At 28.0% G+C, this 12339-nt stretch overlaps 1 protein-coding gene across 1 annotated transcript; it reads left to right on the forward strand.

Annotated features, from left to right (window-relative positions):
* Window positions 1-886: 886 nt before the first annotated feature.
* LOC132917834 (ectonucleotide pyrophosphatase/phosphodiesterase family member 5-like) lies at window positions 887-10843 on the forward strand. The gene is made up of 6 exons (XM_060978775.1): window positions 887-2840; window positions 7395-7504; window positions 8046-8219; window positions 8584-8765; window positions 8833-9030; window positions 10080-10843. The coding sequence occupies exons 1-6, from the start codon at window positions 2403-2405 to the stop codon at window positions 10409-10411; spliced, it is 1434 nt and encodes a 477-aa protein (XP_060834758.1). The 5' UTR covers window positions 887-2402; the 3' UTR covers window positions 10412-10843.
* Window positions 10844-12339: the final 1496 nt, after the last annotated feature.

Here is a 12339-nt window from a genome sequence, read left to right on the forward strand (position 1 = left end):
AATTATTCACTGACATTTTAAAATTATTCAGAATAATTTAATACTATTTACAGAGATTTTGAATTTTTGGTATAAATTATTCATAGAAATATAGTGACAAACCATATCTGGCTAGAATCGCTTGTCATGATAGTGATTTATTATTTAATTCAAATATTTAACACATCCATTAAAGTAACCTACTAAATGACAAATTTACGAACCTTAAATACTCAAAACCTAATACACAGCAAAACGATTTTTCAAGTAAAATGTTTCAAAAAAAACTTGTACTTACCTATCTAGTTATTAATGTAAAAAGCAAGCACTTGCATGTATTAAATAAATGGTAAAAGTTGCTTACCTGTAGACATCATTTATCGCATAACAAATAAACATAATTTTTTTTTTATTTTATTCCCACTACTCCATAATAGTTGTGTAATTACTTTAAAATTGTACATTTTTATTTATATCTATAATATTTTTTGTGGGGATTTTATGACTTATGCCTATTTTATTGGGTATATTAAATATTTATATAATTATGAATCTAAAACTATAGTAGAAATCTGTGTTTATCAGTGTTTGCGTACCACCGTCTAAAATAATGTATAATTTATAATCACAATTTTAATTTTAAGTTGTATTTTTGTACTTTGGATTGTAAACAAATGCAGTGACCTTAAACGTTTATTATTGAAATTAAATAATATCAAACAATATGAATATGAATATGCATCTGAATATAGACACTCAATTACTTTAATTACATAAAAGCCACGGCGAACATGCCAATTATCAGCTATTCAAAATTAAAATTCATGTAGAAGTGTAAGAAAGTATAATGTATTATATTATGTCGTTCAGTAAATGTCCTAAAATATCCATAGATTTTTGTTCTAACACAATATAATGGTCATCATAACTATACACTATAGTAAAACGAACCTAATGAGGTCGTTTTTGAAAAAATAAGTTTTCGTCGCTTGAGATTACATAATCTTGTCGCAGCGCTTGCTTAATAAATACTAAATTGGCTGTTCAACATGTCACCTTATTGTGAGATTGATTTATACTCTTTCAAGAACATCTGTTTCAAATAATGTAAAAGCATTTGTCTAGTAAGGTTTTGACGAGTATTGTTCGTTTATATTATGTGACGATCTTACGGGTAACGCATTAGGTCGAGTATCTGATAAACAGTATCTGCAGTCAACTTTAAACTCACACGCACTTTGGTCAATGTACTCGTATTTATTATTTTGTTAATATTTTTTTAATATTATGTTTAGTCGTTTATCATTTTAAAAATGCATAATTTCAACTCAATCCAGCTAATATTGAGACATAATGTGTATCGTGGTAAACCTGTCAATCAAACTCCGTTATTAATTAAAATTGTAAACAATTTTGTTAGCCTTTATAGTTTGTTAGGAATTACAAAAATATTACTTTTAATATGACTTTTATTCAAACAGAATTTTAATACGACCAATGTGCAAAAACACAAGCTGGATGCTGAATTTTGGTTTATCATACTTATCCAGCAAGTCTGTTAATTTCATTTGTTAATTGTAATAACATATTATAAATTGGCACTGTTGTATTTTAACCAGATTTTTTGTTACCATCATACCTCAATATATGGTACATGCATTTTCATATGACCAGTCGTGGTGCACTTCGGCTCGGCGCGGAAAATCGGTTTGACGATGGAATAATATAATTTATTCACGTTGCGCGACATCGCGTCGCCGCTCCCACTCCGCGACCGCAAAACGAGTCTTGTCATCCGCTCGGCCCGCGCGTCATTTTCCGCACGGCCAGGTCGCCATAAGAGTTTGAGGAGTGTTTCGCTGCAGTTACGCGTACGTCATTAATAATATTGTACACCGTCCGTTCTCGTTCGGCCGTACTCCGCAAAAATATACGCGAAAGCGGAAATCGGGCGGAACTCTTTCGTTTCGACGTTTGCAGCTGATATTATTAATAGGCACCGTGACCTCTAACCCGACATCACGTCCAAGGGCCCGACCAATAGTGTCATCATAATATTATATTTTTATATTCAAATCTGTTTCACTGCGCGCGTGCAATCCGTCTGGTCAGTGAAGTGTATCGACGACGCGCGACGGTGCGCGATTGCAGTTTTTACCACCCACCGACTACATAATAATATACATTTGGTCACACCACGTCATTAAAATACGTGGCGGTCGAATAGCGACGACCTGCAGCAGACACTGACGCACTGCAAACATACAATTATATCCGATAACGTTCCGACATGGGCATCGCGACATCGGCAGCCGTTCGATCGGGGCGCCGCCGTTGACCCGTTTCCCCGTGTCACGTCCGGCCACGCGACCACGCCGGAAGTACGAGTCGATTTATCATACATAATAATATCAAATAGACCAATGCCGCGGGTGGTCAGCGACTCCTTCTTTGGTCCGCTGCTCGGCACGTCACCGCCGTCCACCGTTGGCCATATGTGGAGACCGGCGGCCGTGCAGTGCTATTGGGTCGCCGCGATCTTCGCGGTCGCAGTGGCCGGGGTTCCGGCCATCAACCGACACCCGGTGACGGTGGTCGTGTCGTTCGACGGCTTCCGGCCCGATTACATCCGGCCCGACACGACGCCGACAATGGCCCGATTCCGGGACGCTTCCGCCGCGCCGCCGTACATGCGCAGTGCGTTCCCAACGAAGACGTTCGTCAACCATTTCACCATGGCCACCGGAATGCACCCCGAGACGCACGGCGTGCTCGACAATTCCATGTTCGACCGGAACAACGAGACGATGCACTACACGTACGAGCAGTTCCACTACGACGATTCGTTGGTGCCTATCTGGGTAAGGTCCAGCCGCCTATACGCTACATAATTACCTGTATTTTATTAATACTAGTTAAGGTGCTCTAATCCCAAGCTCGCTTTGATTGCTGACTACCTAGAAAGCTTTGCCTCCGCGACTCACGATTTACATCCTTTCACATCTTTAAACGTATGATATCTTTAATTTTAAACATTCAAAAATAAAAATACACATCTCTGCTCTATTTTAATGGTTATCTTCAAGATTTTTAAATTGGGTTTTTTCCGACATTGTTTTTTATAGTACTTTTAGACACTCAGTTTATTTTTACATCACTTTTTCTTCTTCATCTGATACCTTGTTAATTAGACAGACTCTCTTCTATTTTACTCATTTTACGTCCCACATACCACCATTATTAATTATTTAGCAAACGAGCCATACAATTAATATCAAATGTCAATATGGACCATAATTTCATATTTTTGTTGATATCTAATTTTTATGTTCTTTATTTTTAATATATATTATATAAGTAAAAATGAGCTCAGCGCGTAAAAATATATAAAATATAATATGGAGAGATGTAATTCATACACAAATTCTATTTTTTTTCATAGAGAGATGCATTTTTTTAGGCCATAGACAACAATTATTTGATTCTAGCATTGCCAAATCAGCCGTGGTACTTTATTGTTTAAATTGATTGAATACAAGTTTCTATTTTTATTCTTGGTGGTTAGTAAATAATTTATACGCTTTAATAGTGTAGTGTAATCAACGATTACGATGATGCAGAAACAATAGGTAAGTATTCTCAATTCTCATACCTATTACCTACATCAATAGTTATACGAACCACCTTTACTATAATATTTCATCAGCGTTTCCGGAGATTAAAACGTATTCAGGTAGGTAATAATATTAATCTTCAATCGTCGAACAATACTTTCATATAAAATATTAGTCTAAATATTGAAGATAAAGATGCCTATATTTTTAATTAAATAACCTACACTTTTCAAATATTACTGCATTAGCTATTTTGCCAAAAAAAAATATATATATTTGTGGTATGAACTATACATTTCATTAAAATCTGTTTCCGCCAAAATACTTAAGACATTCTACAAAGATATTTGTTATATTATTAAATAATTTTATTTGATTTAAAACATAATTAAATAATCAATACATGCCTAAAAAGTTTTTCAGTTCAATTACTTCAATTTAATGGCACTGTTGTTAATATTTTTACAAAATTATTACTATCAGTTTTATACATTTTTTGTGAAATAATTTTTGAGCTTTGCTCTTTTAGTTTATGTATATTTCGTCACTAAACATTATAATAAACTTTGTTTTTTATTGGGTTATTTGTAACAACAATTTTACATCATATTTAATCAAATTCACAAAATGTAGATAAATATTAGCAAATTTGTTACGTTTCGCTATTGTTTTAACTTTTGAACATTTTTATTACAATTTTTTGATAGTAAGTTGAATACAGCGCCGAACAACATAATAACTACTAAAAAATAATATAAATAATTATTTCTTAGGTTTCTTAGTACTTATGTTTAATTATTTTATAACTCTGGTTTCATATGGAACAAAATTAATCCATCACCGCCGAGAGATTTTTTAAACGTAACTATGTTGTTATTTTTCGTTTCTCTTAAATTTCTAGGAAGAAAGAGAAGGTATAGTCAATTTTTTTACATGCATTTGTAAAAATATTTGTTTTAATGTGTGACTTAACTAAACTTAATATATAGCTAATATTCTTTATATATTATATAAAACTATAAAAGCTTAAAAAAAAATATACACAAAAACTCAAGCAAATCTTCTAAAACCAATATAAAGAAATTCTTCTTAATGGAAACTCATCAAAAGCTTTAATAACACATTATTAGTGTGCCTATAATGCATGCTAAAAAAAAAAATTTTAATGGACAATTCAAGGACAAAATTTTTTTACCTTGGTTTTTATACAATTATAATTAAAGAAAATAAAAACTTTGGTAGGTAGAAATTCACAGTCGTTGTTTTTGTTTTACTCGTGGTGATAAGATAACTATATACAAATAAGAATAATTGTGGTTTAATTATCATATGTTTTTTGTTTATATAAGTATTTTAAAAACATTATAAAACTCCATAAAAAATAACAAACGTGTATGTACAAAAACATCTTCACGTATTATAATATTAAATTTTTATTGATATATTATTGTTATGAATTTAGAACTTATAAATCATTACCGTGTACTATAGAACCTAGAACGGTGTGAATATGTAAGTGGTATAAATATTTTAGTATAGAGTATAAAATGTGTATTTAAATGTTCGTAATTTTTACAAAATTATTTAACCTAATATGCGTATAAGGAAAAAAGTGACCATGTGTTTTCATTACCTAATAATTTTAATAGACATAATATAGAAAACTTTTGAGAAACCTTATACTACATTTTCTTTAGCTTTTTATTTGTAAACAAATATTTTATAAACATGGTCAAAAAAAAAAACCAAAAATTCAAAAATGTCAAGTATCTATAAATAGCTCAGAAACAACCAAATGATTTTTAAATGATATTCTGTTTATAAAATCGAAATTTTAATATTTATGAACAACAATTATTTAGAGTTATTTATTTTTAAATTACAAATAAATAACAAAATCATTTTAAAACTGGAATCGTGTTGATTTCCCGTGTTTAATTTTTCCTTTAACTTACTAGAAAAAGTTTTTATTTTAGACCAATTTTTCACCAGAAACTACCTTAAAAAGGTAAAAATTGAATAATTATTACCGCTTCAAAAGATTTTTATTTATAGTAAAATAAACACACGCACAAACACAATTTTAAAATTTATATATTAATAAATAATATAATATATTAATAATATAAATAATATAAATAATATATTATCGTACACTCTTCACTCCGCTCAGAATCTAAAATACATAGGTATATTTTTCTATTATGATGATAATTTATTTATTTTAACCTTGAAATCCATTGTTTTATGTTTTAAATATGTGTCATTTTTAATTATTATATTTTGTATAAAAACCATTATTATTTTAGAGGATTTAAACCAATTATAATTATTGTTGATGATTATACACAAAAAGTTTCATCAAAATAAAGTTGGGAACATAAATCAAAAATTTCGTATTATACAGTTTTAATTTTAATTTTAAACTTTAGAGGGACACCCGATGGCCTAATAATATTATTCAAGTGAATGAATTAATGTATAAATATATGTATTAATGTTTTATGACTAAACAGTTTATTTTTATAATTGATGTATAAAAACTAATTAGCACATAAGTACCTATTAGTTTTTTTAATTTATGCTTTTACATATAATTTAAAATTCAATATATCTAGATTATATATCTATTGATATACAATAGGGTCTTACTTATAAGTTGTATAAAAAAAATATTGCATAATCAGTTTTTGAATGATGTCTTATGTTATATTGTTATTATTATTATTTTTGCGCTTTTGACTTATTATAAATTATTATTAAATAGTAAAAACTGTTATATGTGCGTATAACTTACGATTATTGTAACCTTAATATTAAGAAAAATTGTATAGTTTATTTTCATGCAGTATTTTTTTGGAACAACTAAACTACCTACAAAAAAAGAAATAAAGCTATATATGATGTATACTATATACATATTTTACTAAGTCAAAAATGGAACTCCCTGACCTTGAAAAAGTCTGGTCCTCGATTTGGCTCATAGGTAGATAGTGAGGGAACTTATTTTACGTTAAGAACTACCAAACAATTTACTCTTGCCAAGATCTGCGAAATAATTCTGTACACGCGTATATATGATTTTAACCATACCAGTTTAGTAATATCTTTTACAGATCTACGTTGGACTCTATATAAATTATACACTGATAAATTACTATTGAAAAGTTGAAATTATAAAACTAATAAACTAATTTTTAATATTGAGCTAATATCACGAACTATCTGTTGAAACAATATCAGCTATCCTGATTAAATATATTATTATACTTTATAAATTATGCATTTAATATTTATAGAATATAATTATATGTATTTTTTTGTTTATGATATATTCAATAGTTATTCAAATACTACGGCGTAGTATCCTTATTATTAAGTATACATAAACTTTAATAATTTAGAAACTATGCTTACTCGTTAAAATTTCAATTTAGATACACCGACATTTTCAACAGAATGTTCTGCTTAAGAGGATTTCAGCGCACTGTTTGTTTTCTCTCTCTAGCCTCCGCGCAATATAGATAAAACGCATTTACGTAGTCTGAGTAGAACTCACTCAATTTTGGTTCTAGAGTAAATATACCTATAATAAAATTAAATTTTGATAATATTTCTGAGTACAAGACGATGAGTTTAAAAAATAATATATAAATTATTGTGTAGATAGATTATTTGTTTTTAACGTTAAGCTATTGTTAATTAATTAAAATATAAAAATAATATTAAACCATTTTAATTGTTAGATATACCTCGAATTTTATTTTCTATTTGATGTTTTATAAAATAATTTGTTTACAGATGCAAAACGAATATAATGGAGAAGGACGACATAGTGGTGTAATGATGTGGCCCGGATCCGAATTTCCATATCAAGGAAAACACCCAACTTACACTGAAGTATACAACAAGTAATAACACGATTAGGTCCTGACCACAGAAGCAATCAAGTTTTACCATAACTTTTCTTTTTTAATCTTAAATTGAAAGCGTATAGATATTTTGTACTATATAAATTGAAAAACTATAAAGTTAATACGAGTAGTAAATATTCATTGAAATGAACAAGCAAATTCGAAATAATATTTCATATTATTTTTGTTATTTATTCAAAAACAACTATATATCTACTTTCCAATTTAATTTAAAAAAAAACTTTAATAACAATGATCAAATTTAATGTTAATATGCATAATCCATATAGTAATAACTCAAGAAAACAAAAGCATTCGCGTCAAACGTTCTATTTTACTGAATTACAGTGTAAAAATTATTTTTTACTGACAACATTTCACATTTATAAAAAAGAGAGAAAGAAAGCATAAAAATTAGCACTCGTGTTTCTAATGTCTTATTACATATTTGACTCACTTCTAACTAATCAATTATTTCCAATGATGCCCATTCTACATAATTAATACAGAACAAGTAAAAATTGTTTTTCTTGTTTAGTTCAATACATTGGAATTCCCGAATAGACACTATTATGACATGGATTGAAGATGAAAACCGACCAGCTAATCTAGTGTTTGCATATTTCGAAGAACCAGATAAAACTGGTCATAAAAAAGGAGTCAACTCACAAGAGATAAAAAAACAAATCACGAGAGTAGAAGACACAGTCAAGTATATTTATGATTATTTTATAATAATATATCAAATCTATTAATATTTAATACATACTTATAAAAACGATTTAAATGATTATTTGAAACCAAAAATGGGCATTTAATAATTAGTTAATGATAATTCGAATTTTTTTTCAATCAAATACAATATTCAATAAATTCATTTTAAACAAGGTAAATCAATATTTTTTAAAGTTACATACATTGTTTTTTAATTATTAACGTCATAACAGCTTAACGTTCTTAACTAACTTACTCAATTAAATTTTTTTTATTTACCTGCCCATTTAAGCTAAACTTAGTAGAAATATATTGAAAATATTTTTAAAATCATAATTTTGTTTTGTTTAATATATACATAGATACATGCTTGATGAAATAAAATATAAAAAATTAGAAAAAAAAATAAACCTCATAATTCTTAGTGACCACGGAATGGATACAGTTACATATGATAGAATTATATTTTTAGATGATTACGTATCTAACATGACCTACAAATCCGTTATTACAGGTCCCAATGCATTTATACTACCAAATATGGGTAAATAATTTAAAACAAAAGACATCTTATTTATTACAATATTAGAGACACTAAACATAATTTTCAGGAAAATATGACGAAGTTTATACAAATCTTTCAAACGGAGCCAATACATCAAATAAATTTTATGTATTTAAAAAATATCAACTACCAGACCGTTGGTATATGAAGAATAATCCTAGATTGAATGGGATCATTTATTTGTTGGCCAAACCCGGTTACGCATTTTGGTACAGTTTTTTTCAAAAAATTTTGGATCAAACAAGTTAGTTTACATCACACAATCTACATTATTATCCCATCTCAGTAAATAATTATTAATTTTGTCATGAATCGTCGGAGATCTATCTTTCATAATTAAGTAATTATATATAAAAACACACAAATAGACTTATATCAATAAATAGTTATAGATACCAACTTTTCTGCTCTTTAAATTTCAAAGTTTAACAAATTCCTCATTTTAAATTACATTTTTCTGATCGTAAAATGTTAAATAATTTTATAAAATATATTTTAAATTAATTATTTTTACAAGATAATTAAAAAAGTTATTGTTTAAAAATAATTAAAAAAGTTAGTGTATTTTAAAAACCGGATATTATAGAAACGTATTATTTATTATTTTAGTATAAATATTACAATTGTTATATTATTTGCTATTTATTTGACGATAATCTATCAGAGTTACATTGTTAATCGAGTAGATGCTTCAGTAGATCCGACGATCAATATAATAGGTATATTCAAAATATTAAAAAAAGAAAAACGACATTACCACATTTGGTTTGTAAAGTGATTTTTCCTTGCAATATTCGATTTTGATAATAACAATTGAAAATAAAACAATTATTTCAAAACAATTTTGAAAATAACAGAAAGTATATCGAAAAATAACTAAGAAAACAAAAATATGTTTATCTATTACAAATTGTTTATTATTAACTATGTACAAAAATATTAGTAATGTGAAAATAATAAAATTTATAAAATAGGTAATATTCCGTATTTAAAAAATTAATGCTAACATAATAAGGCAGCGGAAAGCTGAAAAATCAATTCTCATTCCTATATATATAATTAGTATAGATGTATATGTTTTACGCTTACCTTATATTATACCTACTTTATACATTATAAATATTGTTTGTAACATTATACCTTTATCTTAAATAACTAAATAATAAGGGCCATTTTATCGACTTTAATAACATCACTAAGTCAATATATCCTTATATAAAGCCTGTGATATATCCATGATATATCCGTATATACCAAATTTATTTTTTTAAATGTTTGTCATCTGCCATGCAGCTAAAGAAATGTTCAGAGCTGGGACTCACGGGTACGACAACGACGACCCTATAATGCACGCCCTTTTCATAGCTTCGGGGCCGATGTTTAAGAGCAACTTCACCGCACAGCCATTCGACAACGTGGACCTGTACCCGCTGATCAGTCACCTGTTGGCTCTAAAGCAGCCAACCAATAAACAAGTGAACGGGACGATAGCCGGCGTCGAACAACTTTTGACGTCGTCCAAGTCTCCAATTAACGTCACATCATCGTCGCCACACATCCTAGCTGTCATGACAGCGACCGTAATTGAAACTATTATAGATATAGCAGAGCGCCTGTTACCGTAACCGAATATCCGGTCAGGTCGCTTGATGCATAATAATTATAGGTAAAATATAATTTGTTTTTGTATCCGACGTAACCACTTACATTGCAACACGCCACTGACACATTTTTGTGTACAAGCAAAGATTTTAACCGTTTATTTATAAAAGTATATACCCTCTTATGATATTTACATTGTTATAAATTATTATTATTGTTGTTGTTGTTTCTGTGTGTATCATACGACGAAAAGTGTAATGTGAATGCTCAATGGAACGATTGTAGACGGATTTTTTGAAAATTCATTATTTTAATAATTGTTTATAAATATTTCATTATAACTATTCAATACGATTATGCTAAAAAAAATGAGTGATTAATATTTTATATAATACGTACATTTTAATATTTGTGTTGTTTCTTTACATAAACGATCTATACAATATCTGGATAAATTGATTTCTTTTTATAAATAGGTAACTAGATATGGCGATAATAAGTGTGAACTGTGAAGTTGTAGTGGTGCAAGGGAGTATGACATAATTTTCACAACAACGGTAACTTGTTTTACTAACCTGTATGGTTGTAAGTTACTTTGAATTGGTATTTTAAATATTTATAAATACTTTTTTTACAATTTTAAATTTACATCTACCATAGAATATTATGAAATTTGCCTATATTAAACTCCTTAAATAATGCCATGAAACGGCGGTAGTATTTTCGACTAATATTTACGAATTTATAATAGACTGGATTAAATAAGACATTCGTTTTATAAATTATATTTTTTTTTTCACATATGAACAAAGTAATAAGAAAATATCTGGTCATTCTGCATTTAATAAAATAGATGTAGATATATAATATCTTATAAAATACCTATGTGATAATATTGATTATAATAAATATTAAATACCATGTAAGTCTACAAAATTGATTTATAAATTATTATTATTTATTATATTACTATTGTTATTTTAATAACAAGGTAGTAAAGCTATTATAAGAAAAACACTACTGCTATAATATTGTTTTCATCTCGGTTGCCTGAAATTGCATACACAATCGAATCGTAGTAGGTATGATCTATAATGAATTAGGTTTAGTCATTACTCATTACCAATACTTAATCATTTATAACCTCTCTGTATCATATTGTACGTATACATATACTCTACAACTTATACAAGTATGAATAACAAAAAAAAAACCCCCCGAACGGCCCGAACGTTATTATAGTTTAATTTTTGAATAGCTTGATTCATTGTGGTTATGTGATCATAATTGTAATTCGTATTATTATTTATTATAATACATAAAAAAAATTGAATAATACTGATAATATACTCATTAGTAGAGCTCGAATTTTAATACGCTTGCATCTTTTTTTTCGAATGTCTTACACGATGCTTTCCAAGCTACAAATGTGTTTTAAGTATCTCGTGTTCTAACCGCAACATTTTTTTGGGGTATTTTTTGCTGTTCAGCGTATGTTATACTTTTAAAGGTATTTTTTTATGTTTTTAATGCATTTTTAATTTTTAAGGACATTTTTGACCTATTTCTCACATTATGACCAAAAAAATTGACTTCATTGAAATGTAAGTACTACATAGCACTACGTAATATAAATTATTTTCATTTTGAACTTAACATCAGATAATCTGATTTTAATTTAGAGAAGGCTGAAATTGTGAATTGCTCTTATTGCACAATGTAATTCAAATGAAATTTAATTTTTTTCTTATTTTGTATATTATATTTTTTTTTATATATTAATCTAAATTTACTGATTTAATAAAAAAATAATGCATTTTTTGATATTCTTAAGACATTTTTTTAGAATTTAAGTCATAAATGCATTTTTCGGTATTTTTAAGAGCATTTATACCCTTGCCCTAGTCATTAATGTTATTAATATACAGTTTATAATTTTACGAAACACAGG

The sequence above is a fragment of the Rhopalosiphum padi genome, chromosome 1, assembly GCF_020882245.1.
Source record: "Rhopalosiphum padi isolate XX-2018 chromosome 1, ASM2088224v1, whole genome shotgun sequence".
In the NCBI taxonomy this organism is placed as follows: domain Eukaryota; kingdom Metazoa; phylum Arthropoda; class Insecta; order Hemiptera; family Aphididae; genus Rhopalosiphum; species Rhopalosiphum padi.

Excerpts from the sequence above, each read along its gene's own strand:
- LOC132917834 (XM_060978775.1), top strand. The coding sequence starts at position 2,403 with ATGCCGCGGGTGGTCAGCGACTCCTTCTTTGGTCCGCTGCTCGGCACG. Across the intron at positions 7,505-8,045 it reads TACACTGAAGTATACAACAA|TTCAATACATTGGAATTCCC; the intron begins GTAATAACACGA and ends TTTCTTGTTTAG. Across the intron at positions 9,031-10,079 it reads AAAAATTTTGGATCAAACAA|CTAAAGAAATGTTCAGAGCT; the intron begins GTTAGTTTACAT and ends TCTGCCATGCAG.